Consider the following 18,336-nt stretch of genomic DNA (forward strand, 5'->3'; position numbering starts at 1 on the left):
AATAAGCATAAATGTTCAAATTTTTATTGTTACTAATAAAATTTCATCGATAGAATTTTTTTAGAAAACTGTTCAGTGTCCCCAGATGTTGATGCTTTCAGTGTAGCAATATGTAATAAACAGCATATATGCATCTCCTTGAATGCCTGAACACATGTTCTTATACCTTCAAAAGGCAATTTTATTGGAATTTAAACAAAAGTATGAAAAATGTTTTACTTTTCAATATCCCCAAATGTTTACTTTTGGAGGTAACAATACAAGATTAAAAGATTATAGGCCTACTCTTTAATACCCGAGTATTATTATACCATCAAAGGCAATTTTAATGGGATTTAAACAAGTAAAGATTTTATATTTTTATTTGGCACAAAATTAAAATTTAAAACTTAAATACAATGAGAATATAAATTTAAATTTTAAAATCATAAGACTATAGGGTCTCTTGGAGGAGACATATAGGACATAGGATCTCTGAAGGGACATATACTAGGACTCACCGAGGACATAGGACTATAAGGACCTCTGAAAGGACATAAGACACTAAGGACCTTTTTTTTTAGGACTAAGGACCTCTAAAAGGACATAGTCCTAAGGACCTCTGAAGGGACACAAGCCTAAGGTTCTGTCAAGAGGACATAAGTCAGAGGATCCCTTTGAGGGCACAATCCAAAGGACCTCCAAGAAGGCCAAAGCAAGCCGAATAGCCACCGCCCAGACCGCCCCTTCACAACGCCGCCTTCTGCAGATCTAGGGGATTCCTGACGTGTCCCGCGAAGAGGGGATTCTTCGTGTCCTTGTCGTAGATGAGGAAGGCGAAGGGCTCCGTCAGGTGGAAGGACACGCTCTGATCCAGGACGCCTTCGGCGGACCTGAAGGACACCAAGACCGCGGAGGCCGCAGCGGCTTCCGTGCCCTCTTCGCTGACGTCCAGGAAGGCCTTGTGGAGGGTCTGGGTTACCTTGAGGCCTCTCTTACTGGTGAAGGCAGTCAGGTTGGCTCTCCCTTCGTCGAAGAGGTCGTGGATTCCAACGCCTTTAAGAGCCTGCAGGGGCGGAGGAGGAGAAATAGTTTTATTTGTTAATTTTAAAAGTTCTTTTTTAAGCTGGTGAATAGGCCTACACTGACGTTTACCTTAATATCAGGGAGTTTAAAGCTTTAAGCAATGAAATAAATAGGTCTACACTGACGTTTACCTTACTATCAGGGAGTTAAAAAGCTTTAATCAAATAAATAGGCCTACACTGACGTTTACCTTACTATCAGGGAGTTTAAAGCTTTAAGCAATGAAATAAATAGGCCTAAACTGACATTCACCTTACTATCAGGGATAGTTTAAAGTTTCATGCAATGAAATAAATAGGCCTACAGTGACGTTTACCTTACTATCAGGGAGTTGAAAGTTCTATTCAATGAACTAGGCCTACAAGTTTTATCCATGTCATCTAGTTGACCTTACTATCAGGGAGTTAAAAGTATTATGCAATGAAATAAATAGGCCTACACATCAACCATGTCAATAAAAGTTAAAACTTTAACGAACATTAAAATGAATAGGCTTTAAATTATCCATTCCCACCAGAAGTTAAAACTATGTAACAATCTTCAAATGAATAGGCCTAGTACGTATTACCATGTACTGCAGAAGTGGAATTATACGTATTACTCCATTAAATAGGCCTACGTGTTACCCATGCCATCCAAAAGTAACAGTTTCACGTAATATTCAGATGAATAGGCATAATAGCAATTCAAGGACTATCTTTAGTTACAGATCTATTATATGAAAGTAGGCCTACGTAAATCTTTAGACCAATAGGCCTATACACATTCTTCTTCTTCACCTTCTCAAGATGGTGGCCGATCTCAGTGGAGAAGTTGAACTTGGGAAGAGCCACATCCACCTCTCGGAAGTCTAGGTTCCTGGGCTCTATGGCTTCCCTGAGAGAGCGCCCTTCGAAGTTCCTGACCATGTTGGCCAGAGGATCCTCTCCATCCCGCGAAGGACTCCTCCTCTGGGGATGAGGGAGGAAGAGGAACATGGAAATTTGCTCTCCAGTGTAAGGCAGCTCCAGGATTCTGGCTCCAAGGTCGTTGGATTCACCTGTGGGCCAGAATTAAGAGTTGATTTATAGAGTCTGAAGATGGGGACATAGACCTACTATAGTCTATTTCTATTGAACCTTAAGCCTACTGAGAATTTGAGTCTGAAAATTGACATAGGCCTACTGTATTTCTTTCTAATCTTAGGCATACTGTATAGAATATATTGGTCTTGACTTACTTTCTCTAGTCTATAAATATTTTGTTCTTACCTTAGGCCTTATAGTCTATTTTTGTCTATCGGACCTTAGGCCTACTGAGAACATTTGAATATAGGGTATTTTTCTGAAACTTACTTTTACTATAGTCTATCGATATTTTGGTCTTATCTTAGGCCTTCTAGTTATTTTTGTGTATTTAACCTTAGGCCTACTGAGAACATTTGAATACGATAATAGGGATAGACCTACTGTATTTCTCTCCAACCTTGGCGTACTATATAGAATATTTTGGTCTTTACTTACTTTTTCTATAGTCTATTTTTGTCTATCTGACTTAGGCCTACAGAGAAAATTTTAATATGAAAACGGGTATTTTGGTCTGAGCTTTCGCTTACTAGTGTTTATTTACATCTATTTAGCTTTAGGCCTACTGAGGAAACTTGAATCTGAAAATGAGCATAGGCCTATAGTGTCTATTTTAACCTCAAAACAAAGCAAATGCTTTATTACTTTCCAAGTAATCAAGTACTTAAAAAAGTATATGAGAGAGATTATCATCATTAAGAAGGCTTAGTTTTTCCAGACCTCCGAGTCTCAAGTAAAAGAAAGAGAGAGAGAGAGAGAGAGAGAGAGAGAGAGAGAGAGAGAGAGAGAGAGAGAGAGAGAGAATTACTATGTATCAATCTCCCCTCTCACCATATCTGAACACCCCCAGCTGCCTCATCATAGTCACGGAGACAGCGAGGTCTGGGGAGACATGGAAGAGCATCTTGGAATTGTTATGGGCCTGGAATTCGTACTTCCACCTCCCGACGAAGGCGGCACCGTTGACCACCACCATCTGGGAATCCTTGACGTCCTCAGGGGACGCGATCTCCTCGATCAGGCCCCTGGTGGCCTTCGCCACGAAGTCGTTAATGTATCTGGCTGTGCTCTTGGCCTGTAAGTGGGGTTTTACTTTTAAAGTGTTAGACTTTATACTGAATGGCTTCTTCGTGGTGGTATAGATAGATTTATCAAGTACTTTTTGGCCTGTAAGTTGCGTTAAGAGGGGCAGGTGTAAGTAATTTTGGCTTGTAAGTTAGAGAAGAGTGAAAAATCAAAGTAATTTTTGGCCTGTAAGTGTGAGAAGAGTGAAAAATTTAAGTAATTTTGGTCTATAAGTGGGAGAAGATGGATTTGTAAGTGTAGTTTTACTTATGCAAGTAATAAATTTGAACCTGTATCTCTTCATGGAAAAAGACATTAGTAATTACACAGATTTACACAGCATGTTGCCCTGTAAGTGTGGGAAAGAGACATGTCTAAGTAATTTTGGTTTACATGTTGGGGAAGGGTGTTGACAAGTGTGGTTTTACTTATAAACTGTTCAATGTTACACTCTTTCCTACACGACTTAAGATACCCTTAGTTACCAAGTAGTTTTGCAAACTTAAATTTTTTTACTTGTAAGACGAGGAAAAAAAGTGTACTGATTTAAGTGTCATTTTGGCCTGTTAGTGGAGGAAGGGTGTCAGACATAAGTAAGATTACTTATAAAAGTATTAAATGCCCCGCTATAATCTCCTAAGTGACAAGACATGTGTACTAATTGCTATATGTTGCTTTGCATTCAGCATTTTAAAAGAACATTGCACACTTAAGCAACCATTTTTTGGCATATGTAGGGAACCAATGGCCAGATTTAAGCTTAATTTTACTTATATTCATATTATAAACAGAATAGAATCTTCTGGATTAGGATATTCATAGTTATCCGATAGCTTTGCATATTTATAGACTTTTGTTACTTATGAATGGGGTTAGAGGGACAAATTCACACTAAATAGACTAAATCAGAACCACTTTAGCCAAATCACACTATTTTTAAGACCCCTAAAATCACAGCTAGTACCAATTTGAAAGCTAGATGCAAAAATAAACTACTTAAAATAATTTAAAGTGTCACAGAGATCAGATCAGCTAGTACCAATTTGAAAGCTAGACGCAAAAATAAACCACTTAATTTTCAAGTGCCCCAAAATCAGAGATCAGATGAGTAGTACTAATTCTGAAGCCTATCTCAAACAGACCATTTTTTAAGAGCCATGAAACCACAGATCAGGTCAGATAGTACTAGTTTGAAAGTTACTTTGAAACTTTTACTCAAAATAAATCCTTTTAGACAAATCACACCATTTTCAAGTGCCCTAGATCACAGAGGTCAGATGAATATTGCTAATTTTGAAGCCTATCTCAAACACAGACCATTTAAAAGACCCCTAAAACCACAGCGATCAGGTCAGATAGTACTAATTTTAAAGCTAAACTTAAAAATAAACCCTTTTAGTCAAATATATCGCAAAGGCTCTCCTGTTGAGAGTAGGCATAGTACTAATTTTGAAGCCTATCTCAAACACAGACCATTTTTTTAGAGCCCTAAAACCACAGAGATCAGATCAGCTAGTATAGTACTAGTTTGAAAGCCGAAAGCTAGACTCAAAAAATAAGACCATATATCTCGAGACAATTCAACTCACATTGAACAGATAAACAATTTGCAGCTCTTCAGGGAAGATGTTCCTGATACAGGGCCTCAGATTCAGCAAAATGTCGAAGTAGATGCGGTTCGCCACGCTGAAGTAGTACCCTGGGTGGCTCTGCTGGAGGAGGCTGTACCTGGAAATTTCACCAAAAAATTGAAAAACTTTAAAAAAAATGTTGGAAACTTAAAAAAAAAAAAAAAATGCACATAGGTGGAGTTGGATGTCAAGATATTGAACTGAACTCAGACCTTAAGAATGTATAGAAGGATATAGAAGCATATATAAGGATTAGAGATATGCAAAGCTCCCAGAGGCAAGCTTAAACCCAAAAACCAAACTGCCCAAATCTCGTGCCTAGTAAGTAAACCAAAAAATTGAGAAAAGTTTTTTTAAAATGTTGGACATTTCATGGAAACTTAAAAAAAAATGCATATAGGTGGAGTTGGATGCCAAGATATTGAACTGAACTCAAAGCTTAAGAGTATATAGAAGGATTATACAAGATATACAAAGCTCCCAGAGGCAAGCTTAAACCAAAAACCAAACGGCCCAAACCTTGTACCTGGAAAGTTCACCAAGAAATTGAGAAGAGTTTTTAAAAAATGTTGGAGATTTCCAGGAAACTTAAAAATGCATATAGGTGGAGTTAGATGTCAAAGACATTGAACAGAACTCAAAAGCTTAGAGTATATAGATGGATACAGAAGGATTATATTTATATAGATATACAAATTTCATAGAGGAAAGCTTAAACCAAAAAACCAACCTGTCTAAACCTCGTACCTAGAAAGTTCACCAAAAAATTGATTAAAGTTAAAAAAAAAAAAAAAATGTTGGAGATTTCCAGGAAACTTTAAAAAAATGCATGCAGGTGGAGTTGGATGTCAAGATATTGAACTAAACTCAAAGCTTAAGAGTATATGGAAGGATATAGAAGCATATAGGAGGATTATAGAGATATACAAAGCTCCCAGAGGAGAGCTTAAACCCAAAAACTAAACCGCCCAAACCACATACCTGGAAAATTCACCAAGAAATTGAGCAACGTTAAAAAAAATGTTGGAAACTTAAAAAATGCATATAGGTGGATTTAGATGTCAAGATATTGAACTGAACTCTTAAGCTTGAGTATAAAGAAGGATACAGAAGGATTATATAGATTTACAAAGCTCCCAGAGGACAGCTTAAATCCAAAAAAAAAATGAAACCGCCCAAACCTCTAGACCCAAGCTTTACAGACTCACCAATTATCCAGCCCATTTTTGACCTCGTGCGCAGAGACCTTATCCCTGACGCGCAGGGCGGCCTCCATCTGCTTCTGGGTGGCACCTTGGGTCCCGAAATAAGTCAGGACCAGGGCGTTCCAGAGACTGTAGGGCGAATAGACCAGGTTCCTGGCGCCGAAGTCGGCGGAGAGGCGCCTGTAGACGTCCAGGCCGAAGTCTGTGATTCCAGACAGCTCCGCTTCGGAAACTATTCCAGGGCTGGAGGCCTTCGTGGTGAAGCACTGCTGTAGGGACTTTCCAGGGCCCAGGAGGAGCAGGAGGGCTCCGATGGTAGGCCACGCCCACATCTCTGCTGCAGGCTGGAATTGTACATGGAATTGAAGCACAGATGTACTAGTAACAGAACTGGAACACCGAGTTAGTACTGCAACACGAGATACAGACAGACAGACAGACAGAGACTTTTACCTCCATTATTTACAAAAGTAAATATTTTTGGTCCATTATTTACTTAAAAGTAGAACATTTGCACTTCGGTGCTCACAAAGTAAAAAGTAGATTACTTAAAACTTCATTACTTAAAATGAAATAAAAGTAGGATAAAATTTTAACGTAAATCTAATATACCTTTGAATATATTTTACTTAATATTCTGTATTTTGAAACTCGACAAAGTTAATAAATAAATTGCAAATGGCTCTCCTGTTGAGAGTAGGAACTAACGCTGCAAGACTCAAAACATTTTTAATATTTAAAGGCTGTTTAACTTTCGAAAAAAAAAAAGGTATTTAGAAATTTAGGATATTGATATAGTCTCCTCATGTACCGATAAAAAATATAGGTTCAGTCTAGAGTTCAGTAACTATAATACGGTAATGGTAATTAAATATCTAAATTAGGTTTGCAAATCGGTAGGCCTAAGGTATATCGAAATGTTTCAGATACCTACAGTAGTATAGGCCTACGTCATCTCGAGGAGACATTGTGCTCACTTATCTGTAGGAGCAGGTTTTACTGTTCATTCGCAGAGAGAGAGAGAGAGAGAGAGAGAGAGAGAGAGAGAGAGAGAGAGAGAGAGAGAGAGAGAGAGAGAGAGAGATCGTATTTAAGGAAAATTTAAGCTTCCAAAACACCGGAACAAACTTAATTCTCCGAATTTTACTACCAGACTTCAAAAACAAAACAAATTTAAACCAAAAAGTATTTTTTTAAACCACTCATACAATTCTTCAGAGGTTTAAGAGCCATTAAAACATTCAACTTAAAAAGCTTAAAGCTAAATCGGTCAAAGCACTTTAAGTGTGTTTTGAAAACACCACAAAAATAAAAACACATTTTCACTGCCACTTACCTTTTAAGAAAGGCAAATATATGTATATATTTTTATTATAGACAATTAAACGGTTCAATACCCGTTACCCAAACGCTCACTACGAACCGTATATGGAAGACTGTGTGGGTATGAAGATGGTAACTTCATCCACCAGATGCCCACTACGAACTGTGGGTATGAAAACGGTTCCTGAATTCACTGGACAATGCCCACCTATAAACAGTTGAAGACAGGTGGTATTTTGACTGTGACCCTCAGATACTCAGTGCCAGCTATACGTACCCGCCTATCAAAAACTCTGGGTATAATGAAGACCGTTACTTACTCCACTATCGTGCCCACGACGAACGGTCTATCGAAAACTATGGGTATTTTAAAGCCAGTTCCTTCTTCCGCAGTCTAGCACCATACACGAACCGTTTATTGAAAACTGTGGGTATTTTAAAGCCAGTTCCTTCGTCCACAAGCCAATGTCCACCACGAACTGTCTATCGAAAACTGTGGGTATTCTAAGGCCAGTTCCTTCGTCCACAGTCTGCCCACAAAGAACTCTCTAGAACTGTGGGTATTTTAAAAGTAATGCCTTCTTCACGGTCAAATGCCCATCACGAACTCTCTAGGACTGTGGGTATTTTAAAGATATAGCTCCTTCTCCCATCCAATGCACTCAAAGAATTCTCTAGAACTGGTCTATTGAGATATGTTTACCTCAGAGGAAATCTCAACTCAAATTGTTGAAAACAGCTAACTAGCACTTAACTTAAGAATCTTCGCTTCTAAACTCAAACAGTTTAGTAGGGAGGTTAGTAACTATAGAGGAACATACTTTAGCGGGCAGTTTAGTCATTGTAGAGAGATAGATTGTATTCGGAAGCTTAGAAAATTGAGATTTTTGTGAAAGAAATTTAGTGTTTTACTAATGAATCGTATAAGGCAGTACAGGTCGACTAATTTAGCTTTTTTGGTTAGCAGATTCTCTCTCTCTCTCTCTCTCTCTCTGTATATATATATATATATATATATATATATATATATATATATATATATATAATTACATATACATATATATATATATATATATATATATATATATATATATATATATATATATATACTATATATATTATATATAGATATATATATCCATAAATTCGTAAGCCAATTTAATAAAACTCGCTGAGTGATTTAATAAGGTTCTCCAGTAATAATAATAATAATAATAATAATAATAATAATAATAATAATAATAATAATAATAATAATAATAAATTTGGTAACAACCCGTCTAGTGGTTTTTGATTGATATTCGAAACGAAAGCTGACACAAGACTGGTTTAAATGTAGATTAGAAAAATACTGATTTAATTTTCACTTTATTTTTCCAAAGGACAATGATAAAAAGATTGGTTTGAATTAAAAAAGAAAATGAAGATGATTTTATTTTCACTTTATTTTCCAAATAACAGAAATTATCTGATTAAGAGATTTTGTACAGATAATGTCTTTGGTATAATAACAAGGGGGAGAGGGGTCTGCCCCCCCCCCTACGGTTTTTTCTCATCATCGGCATTTCACTCTGTTCTGGGGAAGGGATGGTTGTATTTCTGTAGGTACAGAAATGTAAAGGATCGTCCTTATCCAGAGGTCCACACCAGCTCATCCCAAAGCTTGAGAAAGTCGACGCAGGGCTGAAAAGTGTGTGAAAGCTCTCTCTCTCTCTCTCTCTCTTTCTCACAAGGCCACTTGTGTGTGATGCGAATACATTTTCTGTGATATATTCTGATTTTGTTTTTGCACCTAGTACCTGATATAGTGACAAATAGGGACTTATTATGTACGTTTTTGCCCTCGGAATTCCACCTATAGTGCCGGATATAGTGACAAAAATGGATGTATTAGATGTTCTCGTTGCCAAACTTAGTTCTAAGTGCTTAATTTCCTTACAAAACAATGACTTTTTGTATGTTTTTACCGTCAAACTTTGCATCAAGTGCTTGATTTTGTGGCAGAATTAACTTTGTGTATGTTTTTTACCACCAAACCTGCACCAAGTGTCCGATTTTGTGACAAAAATGAACTTTAAGTTTTTGTTGATAAACTTTGCAAAACTGCCTAATTTTATAATTTAAAAAATGTACTTTGTGTGTCTCGTGTTCTTGAGTATCTAATTTAGTGAAAAATATTGACTTTGTGCAAGTTTTTGCTACCAAAGTTAGCCTTTAGTTCTTGATTTCCATACAAAAGTGAACTTTTTGCTGGACTTTTCTGTTCGTACTTTGGACGTTCGTGTTTGTGATTTTCTCACCAAACTTTGCACCATGGACTTGGTTTTGTGACAGAAATGGACTTCGTGTTTGTCCCCGGACTTTCGTGTTGGTATTTCCCACCAAGCTTTGCTTCAAGTCCCTGACGTTCTGATAAAAAAGTACACTTGACTCATGTTTGGACTTTTGTTATTCGTATTTTCCCACCAGACTTTGCTCCAAGTCCCTGAATTTCTACTCTGAAAGACACTGTCTTACTTGGTGCAAAGTCTGGCAAACATTAAAAAAAAAGTGGCACGTTTTAGATTCTGTCAGCTTGAAAGTGCCTGATCAGGTCAACAAGAGTGGATGAATATGTATGTTATGTCAACAACAACTATACATGAATATATGTGTACATTTCTCTGACGTAGATAACAAATAGTGCCGAGGTTTTTACAATATTTACGCTTTTAGAGGACAAGCATTATCAACAATCTCTTTCTGTCAATTTTTATATATTCTCGTCAAAGTCTACATCAAGGAGTTTGTCTTTGCTTGGAAAAATGTCAACTCAGTCATTATTATTACTATTACTATTATTATATGCAGAAGATCAAGAACCCTTTTCAGATGTACCAACCCCACCAAAGGGGCCACTATAGACTTGAAATTCAAGTAGCTTTCAAAGAATACTATTGTGTTCATCTGTAACAGAAGACAACAGGAAAAACAAAGAGATCAGTTATCAGGAAAGAAAACAAAAACAATGAACTTTTAAATTTTGATAATTTGGAGCAAATTTAGCAGAAAAACGCTCAAGTGATGTCACAGGAAGTTAGCACCATCTATTGACAATATAAAGAAGTGAATTCTCCATCTATCTTAATAACTGACTTACGTTTTCATCGATTTATTAATTTGTTATATATTTTTTACTTTTCTTATAAGTGAGATCTCTTCTTTCTGTATTTCCCTTTACCCGCTGTTACTTCTTTCTAGTGAACACCTTGATATTCTTTGGAAGGTTGAGTTTCAAGTCACTGGCCCCTTTGGTGGGCTTGTTCCATACGAATAGGTTTCGTTTACTGAGTAATAATGACAATTATAAATCAATAAAGCTGCTATACCTATTACCAGCCATGAAAGATTGAGCAACCGTAAGATGAACTTGAGCTCTCTTGTATACTGTATGGAGCACTGTTCTTCTTGACTTGTTGTGGTACTACCACATATGTGTATGTATGTGCGTGTGTGTTTGTGTGAGTAATCCTATATATCTGCCTACGTTAGATCTGTTGTGTAGTTGAACAGTCCTTTATATATATGTGGCTACTTCAGATCTACTGCCTAGGATCTCTGTAAGCACCAATGAAGAGAATCCTGGAGGTCAGTGTCTTACTAACTTCAGATCTACTGCCTAGGATCTCTGTAAGCACCAATGAAGAGAATCCTGGAGGCCAGTTTGTCCATCAGGAGGAACAGGAAAGGTCGATTGCAAACGAAGACCCTCTGCTTCATGGGCCCATTCGCCTGGTAGCCGCTGGCGTCGAGAGTCTTCGCGGAAGCTGCGTCCACACCGTCCTCATTTATCTCGACGAAAGCCTTATGCGTGATGTGCCCCACGCTCAGGTTTCCGGTGGGTGAGAAGATGGTCAGGTCTGCCTCGGTCTTGTCAAAGAGATCCTTCGCTCCCATGCGGCTGAGGGCCTGTTGGTGAAGTAGAAGCGGTCAAACTGCAGTTCGGTTTCAAATATTCTTATAACAACTTCGTATGTCAACTATCCAGTAAGTCTAGCTTGTGTAGTGAATGTATGGAGGCTTCATTTGGTTATCATAACAGAAAGTGACCTCATTCCCCTAGTCTTATAATCAACTCCCTCTCTTCCCCTTCCTTTTTGCCACATTATTCACAAGAGTCCCTCCCCCTATATCCAGCAGGACAAACAGCAATTGTCTGTTACACCCATTATAGAAAGGACATCTTTAAATAAAGCAACAATAGCACCAATAATGATAATAATAATCAGTCACCTATACCTTCTTAAGGTCTAGATCCGTTTCGTACTGGAATTTGAACTTTGGAAGGACCACCCTGATCTCGGCGTGTTGCATTTCTGCCATGGCTCGACTTAGCGTCGTCGGGTTGAGGCTCTTCATCGTGTTTATGATGCCAACAGCCCCGCTGTTCAGAGGAGGAAGGAGAATGTACATGGAGACTGCTCGCCCGGCGTAGGGCAACTCCAAGATCTGGACTCCAAGTTCTGCCGACTCGCCTGTGAAAGTTGAAGCGAAATTTAGACGAAGCCTATTTTTTTGTGGTGGAGAGGCTAATAAGGAGAAAACTACCATAACTTCAAGTCCAGCAGCAACACTGTGGGTATGTTGTGAAAGTGGTTAGTAAAGCTACATCTTAAACAGCATGACCAAAAAGACAAGTATGTCTTATTGCTGAGACATGATGCCTAAATATTGGCTACTGTGTCAGAAATTAATTATTCCCTCAAAAAGAAAACCTTCCAGAAAAGATCTTGTCTAAATGGAAAAGGATTCCCCACTTAGAATTATGAATTACCCTGAATATTGGCTACTGTTTAGAATCATGAGTTACCCTGAATATTGGCTACTGTTTAGAATATAATCCACTGTTTATTGTTTGTATGGTGTTTTTACATTGCATGGAACCAGTGGTTATTCAGCAACGGGATCAACGGCTTTACGTGACTTCCGAACCACGTCGAGAGTGAACTTCTATCACCAGAAATGCAAATCTCTCACATCTCAATGGAATGCTCGAGAATCGAACTTGTGGCCACTGAGGTGGTGCACCAACACCATACCGACTATGCCACTGAGGCGCTTAGGCCACTTTTTAGAATAATGAGTTATCCTGAATATTGGCTACTGTTTCAGAAATGAACTGTTCCTTCAGAAAGAAAACCTCCCAGAAGAGGGTTTGTCTGAAAGGCAAAAGGATTCCCTGCTTAGAATGAGCTGGCATTACCGTAATTAAAATGGCCTTTCTGAGTCATGGTCGTCACGTCCATGTAGCTGTCGAGGCTAGAGTAGAAGGGCTGGGAGCGACTGGCAGATTTCTTGAAAGGGTGCAGCCAAGAGCCCTTGTGGACTCCCGTGCTGACGAGGAGCATGTTCATGCCCTCCAGGTCTTCAGGCTGGTACAGCGTCCGCACCTGACCGCCGGTGCTGGATGCAATCCAGTTGTTGATCTCGAGGGTCGATTTGTAAACCTGTGGGATGAATGGAAGGTGGGATACTGTTGTCAGTTTCATGAACAGGTACCTAATAGATTATCTTACATAATGGCTAAGTTGTAGGTAAATGTATTCTACTACAGGAAGCAACAGAGAGGAGAGAAACCAGGTGATATCTTAGAAGCTAACCTTTCCTGACATCATCTTTCTTTCTATCATCCTTTTAAATCTTCATCTGACAACTCTCATGGACAGAGTCAACAGACTATAAAAAAAAAAACCCAAGAGGGCTCCAAAGGGATATAAGTCTGCAGAAAGAGAGACAGGTTGCAGGAAAAGGTGATGAAAAGATAAATGCGAAGGAACGGAAAATAAAACCGATACACCTGAAATTCGGGAGACGTCAGCAGAGAGCAGGAACGAATTTGCTCCCCGCTTAAATATTTGGAGATCAGGAGACTTTGGAACTGCGCTAGGAGACTATTTCAAGATAAAGCTCCTAGCAAATTGAGTCGCGTTAAACCTGATGCTGGAAAAATCTTGCCCAAATTCCTGAACTTTTAACCCTAAACTTTTAACCTTGACCTTACAATGAACCTTACTTAACAAAATACTTTTACTATAAGCCTTAATTAACTAATGTAATCCAACCATATACCAGACTGACTGTTGAATAGAATATACTTTAACCCAATCATATAATGTACCAAAAGGACCTGATGTAATTATATCATGCAGCATACTGTCAAAAAACTCTTAGTTTGGTCAGGAGTGTGACTACCAAAGCTAATCTGTATATTTATCAATTAAGGACTTTCCCTTCATGACCTAAGACCCTCATTATATGTCATCCACTGGATCTACATTCACCCAAAACTTGAATATAGTAACAAAGCGATATTCCCTCACGTTCGAAAAGTTTTGCGTGACCAAAGCCTCGCCGAGAATCTCTTCCACGCAAGGCCGCAGACTGCGTCTCTCTCCCACGTAGACCCTTGCGTCGACCTGCATCCCAGGGGTGTTGTTTCTCTCGTTCCGATACCTGCGGCAAACAAAGTGCAATTAGAATGGTACAGTTTGTGTTGCTTCTTGGTTTTTGCTAGCTAGATGTCTCACCAATCTATCCATCTAGTTGCTATCTGCCTGTGAGCTGTGAAATTCATGCATGACTGTTAGCACGGTGGTAGGAAGCAGTACTAATGTGAATTGAACCCAGACATCACTGTAGGCTCGATTGCTGATCCAGAGAACTCAGACATAATATCCCAAAACATGGTGGATGACATTCAGTCTTTTATCATTCTTTGGGATTCTGGGAAAGAAATCAACAGTATTTTTTTCAGTTTGAGCAAAGGGAAAATCCTCCTCAGAAAATTCATAGTCATACAGCTCTTAGCAGCTGTCTTTCTTCCCCTTCAATTCACATAGTCACTGTGGGATGAATTTGCGAGTCATCGATCATCCTGCATGGCAGAATTTATGCCACGACGTTAGATGACACAGATCCTGTGAAAATTCTTTTATTTGATGGGTGACTTACCTGCCGTTATGTTTATAGATGGAGATGGGTTGATAGATCAGTAGATATATAGAGATAGATAATAGATTGATAGATATTTAGATAGACAGAGTGAAGGGACTGCATATAATAGCTAACTTCATAGTTGTCTTGTTTATTTGACATTCTTATTAATCTTGTACAATTTTTCTCATAATGATGTTACATCAAGTTTCCCCTCATAGCTTAGAGCCCTACTACTCTGTATCCCAAGTCTTGGGAGGGCCTAGTGAAGGGTTCTGGACCCATTGGTAGAAGACCGATGCCAAACGCATTTCATTTTCTAAGTTATGTCATGAAAATGAAACCAAAAACACCCATACTCACAGCTTGTCCAGATAACTCCAGATCTTGAGGGTGGAGATCTTGTCCGTGGCTCCGAGGACGTCCTCGAGCTGGAGCTGGGTGTTGCCCGAAGACCCAAAGTAGGCCAGGGCGAGGGACTTCCACAGGGCGTGGGGAGACACGACGTAGTTCCCCGAGGCATTGGAGGGGAAGAGCTCCCTGTGGAGGTCCAGGGCAAAGTCCGTCACGGAGGAGAACTCGGCTGCCGAGGGCATGGCCACCCTGTCGTTCTTGGAGAAGCATTGGCTGTGGGTTTGGCCAATGAGCGACACGGATAGTAGGCCTAGCGTTAGGATTCTGATGCTCGTTGCCATTCTGGTTATTGTGGGAATTTTTGCTGATTGATTGGTTGCTTTCTGGTCAGTCTGGGCTTTACTATATAGATCCAGATGAATAGTATACAGTCTGCTGATGATTCCTATAGACTCAGTTCAATAGGATATGATATTTGTTCTTCTGGGGATGTTCACTAATTCCTTTGAATGGTTCCTTCTGTTCAAGATAGACGTCTGTGGGATTCCTGTAGGTCCAGCAGAGTAGTGTCTGATCTGTATGTCCTATTGACGATTCCTGTAGGTCCAGTTCAATAGGACTTTATCTATGTCTTGCTGAGAATTCCTGTAGGTCCAGTTCAATGGGATCTGATCTATATGTCCTATTGAGGATTTCTGTAGTTTCAGTTCAATAGGATTTGATCTATATGTCCTGCTGATGATTTCTGTAGGTCCAGTTCAATAGGATTTTATCTATATGTTCTTCGGAAGATTCATGTAGGTTCAGTTGTCTATTTGTCGTTCTGAGGATTCCTGTATAGGTCCAGTTGACTATGATCTGATCTGTTTGTCCTTTTGAGGATTTCTTTAGCTCCAGTTCAATAGGAGTTGATCTCTATATCCTAATGAGGATTCCTGTAGCTCCAGTTCAATAGGATCTCACCTATATGTCCTGCTGGTGATACCTGTAGCTTCAGTTCAATAGGATCTCACCAATATGTCCTGCTGATGACTCCTGTAAGTCCAATTCAATAGGATTTTGCCTATATGTCTTGCTGATGATTCCTGTAGCTTCAATTCAATTATCTATATGTCCTGCTGAGGATTCCTGTAGGTCCAGGTTAATAGGATTTGATCTATATGTCCTGCTGATGACTCCTGTAGTAGGTCAGATTAAACAGGAAAATCCAACGGTTCAGTGAAAACGGTTAAGTCAGTCGCACTTCCTTGTCAAAACAATGTATAATTAATCTCTTTCCTTTTTTTTCAGTCACTTATCTCTCAGTCATTCCGAGGTTGGAATTGTGTTATTTTCTTTTACGACTCAAGACAATCTCCTGCATCGATGATCGCGACTTCGTAAGTCTTACTGCGTTGCTTTTCAGGCTAAGAAAATAATATTTAATAATTCTTATTCTCGTTTTCCTTCACGAGAGACGATATATATATTTTTTTTTCTAGAAATGGCTTCTGTGGAGATAACTGATTGATATAGTTGTTTTATTTTTTGAGTATCTGGCCGCTCTGAACGACCCAACGATCGCCGGAGATCGTCAGATGAATCACGGCTGACGATCTGATAGTTTATAACCGCTAAGTCAACACCACTCGCGCACCCGACCGTGAGACAAACGACCGCTAAAACGAACGAGCATTGAGCAAACAACAGCGAAATTCTCACGACGATCTCGAAGCGGAGCGCGCGACGAGGAGCTGTGTGTGTGTGTGACCTTCCACTACAGAGGCTGGAACAAGACTGAGATGTAATGTTGACTGTCTGGGAGTTTTAGGTAACTTTTCAAATAACTGTTTGTATTTTTAATTATTATTTATTTATTGTTGATTTATTATTATTAATCATTGTATCATTGTTTCCATAGAGTTTTTATTATCATTATTGTCTTATGTATTCTCTACTTACATGTTTTTTGTGTCCAATGATTTCTACTATTTAGGAGATGGTCTGATATGTATATGTTAGAGAATTCGATGAAAATGATTCCATGATTATGGTTCTCAGACCATTTAGTCCCCCCAAAAAATCTCTTAATATTATTTCCAGAGGTAAAAAGGCAATTCATAAAGGACATTCTTCCCAACCAAGGGATCCACAACCCCCCCAAACTAAACAATCTTACCACGGGACACAATTCATGACCATAAACAAACTAAGCCTCCATAGCAGAAACCACTTAAGGAATAACCTGACGTAAACATTCGTAAAAGCAAGGCGTGATTCGACCTCCAGCTTACTCGGGACGCATGCAAGATTTTCCCCTCACGCACAAGTTACAAACATTGTTAACTTGACGTGAATAAAAACGTGCTAAAATCTAAGGCCAAATAGAGCCTTGTTTATCCATTGAAAGTTTAAATAAATATCCTATATTCTATTAGAAATAATTGTTGTGTACTGTTTACCATGCACATTATTTATTTTTTTACATTTTCACACTAATAAATAAATCGTAATCACCCTATCCTAAAATTCCTGCATCTTTAACTCGATGCGATACACCTTTTCTAGGCCTTTTTAGGCTCTTCCATAGGGCTTTCTTAACCACCTTTTCCCTCCATCCCCGCCCAACAACACCAGCAGCAAGAACAACAACAACATAGTGGTTTGTAAGCCTACTTCCCCAAGTAAGGGAAAATGACATTCTCCCTGTCCAAGGGATCCACAACCCCCCAAACTAAACAATTTTACCGCGGGACTCAATTCATGAGCATAAACAAACTAAGCATTTATAACAGAACTCACTTACGGAATAGTCTGAGGTAAACGTGAAAAAAAACATATGAAGGTACCCTGGGTTTAATCCCATGGGTCCGGCAGCCCCACCCCGGTGTGAATTCGTGTGTTGACCCTCCGTTATTCTATGTGTGGGCTGCAAACAGTAATTACAGGTAACAGGGACGTGGTGGGGGGCGGGGTTTGTTGTGGAACAGGCGGCAGGTGGAGTAGCGGTTACACCTGACCACAGTTCCGAGTCACGGTCGAACAGAACCTTAGCATTTTGTGAGCGGTTGCTGTGTATAGATCTATCTATATGTCTATATATATATATATATATATATATATATATACTATATATATATATATATCTATATATATATATATATCTATATAATATACATATATATATATATTATATATTATAAGATATATATATAATATTAATATATATAAGTTTTATATATAATATAGATATATATATATCGTTTCTATATATTCCTGTGTTATATAATATATCTGTCTATAGGTATATATAGACAGTGTTCTTTATTTTGACACATGATTTGGGATACGTGTTCTTGTCTAACTCAAATGCGTATAGTTCTTTCAATATATCTCATATATCTTTCTATATATCTGTATATATATATAGAGAGAGATACATATAGAGAGTGTTCTCTATTTTGACAAGTATGATTTGGGATATGTGTTCTTGTCTAACTCGAGTTTTTTTTTTTTGGAGGCAATATTTCATTTTGTGGTGAATTTTGAATTTTTTTATGAGAGTTTGATACCATGGGATTGTTTTAAAGATTTTATATATATAAATATATATATATATATATATATATATATATATATATAGATATATATATATATATATATAAATATATATATTAT

At 38.4% G+C, this 18,336-nt stretch overlaps 2 protein-coding genes across 2 annotated transcripts; both read right to left on the bottom strand.

Annotated features, from left to right (window-relative positions):
- Positions 1-347: 347 nt before the first annotated feature.
- LOC135199371 (leukocyte elastase inhibitor-like) lies at positions 348-8,042 on the bottom strand. The gene is made up of 6 exons (XM_064227348.1): positions 7,674-8,042; positions 6,034-6,374; positions 4,784-4,922; positions 2,961-3,204; positions 1,845-2,104; positions 348-1,045 (listed from the first exon to the last, which is right to left on the bottom strand). Exons 2-6 carry the CDS (start codon positions 6,360-6,362, stop codon positions 728-730), a joined length of 1,290 nt encoding a protein of 429 aa, XP_064083418.1. The 5' UTR covers positions 6,363-6,374; positions 7,674-8,042; the 3' UTR covers positions 348-727.
- Positions 8,043-8,708: 666 nt separating this feature from the next.
- Positions 8,709-16,438, bottom strand: LOC135199378 (serine protease inhibitor 88Ea-like). The gene is made up of 5 exons (XM_064227364.1): positions 14,689-16,438; positions 13,713-13,845; positions 12,596-12,839; positions 11,632-11,867; positions 8,709-11,301 (listed from the first exon to the last, which is right to left on the bottom strand). The coding sequence occupies exons 1-5, from the start codon at positions 15,018-15,020 to the stop codon at positions 11,005-11,007; spliced, it is 1,242 nt and encodes a 413-aa protein (XP_064083434.1). The 5' UTR covers positions 15,021-16,438; the 3' UTR covers positions 8,709-11,004.
- Positions 16,439-18,336: the final 1,898 nt, after the last annotated feature.

Source organism: Macrobrachium nipponense, chromosome 25 (genome assembly GCF_015104395.2).
Source record: "Macrobrachium nipponense isolate FS-2020 chromosome 25, ASM1510439v2, whole genome shotgun sequence".
In the NCBI taxonomy this organism is placed as follows: domain Eukaryota; kingdom Metazoa; phylum Arthropoda; class Malacostraca; order Decapoda; family Palaemonidae; genus Macrobrachium; species Macrobrachium nipponense.

What these genes read in the sequence shown, in the direction of transcription:
- LOC135199378 (XM_064227364.1), bottom strand. Translation starts at nt 15,020, where the DNA reads ATGGCAACGAGCATCAGAATCCTAACGCTAGGCCTACTATCCGTGTCG. An exon ending in TCACGCAAAACTTTTCGAAC is followed by an intron (nt 12,840 to 13,712) that starts GTGAGGGAATAT and finishes TTCATCCCACAG; the next exon opens with GTTTACAAATCGACCCTCGA. An exon ending in CGGATCTAGACCTTAAGAAG is followed by an intron (nt 11,302 to 11,631) that starts GTATAGGTGACT and finishes CTTCACCAACAG; the next exon opens with GCCCTCAGCCGCATGGGAGC.
- LOC135199371 (XM_064227348.1), bottom strand. Translation starts at nt 6,362, where the DNA reads ATGTGGGCGTGGCCTACCATCGGAGCCCTCCTGCTCCTCCTGGGCCCT. An exon ending in AAAAATGGGCTGGATAATTG is followed by an intron (nt 4,923 to 6,033) that starts GTGAGTCTGTAA and finishes TGAAATTTCCAG; the next exon opens with GTACAGCCTCCTCCAGCAGA. An exon ending in TCGGCCACCATCTTGAGAAG is followed by an intron (nt 1,046 to 1,844) that starts GTGAAGAAGAAG and finishes CCGCCCCTGCAG; the next exon opens with GCTCTTAAAGGCGTTGGAAT.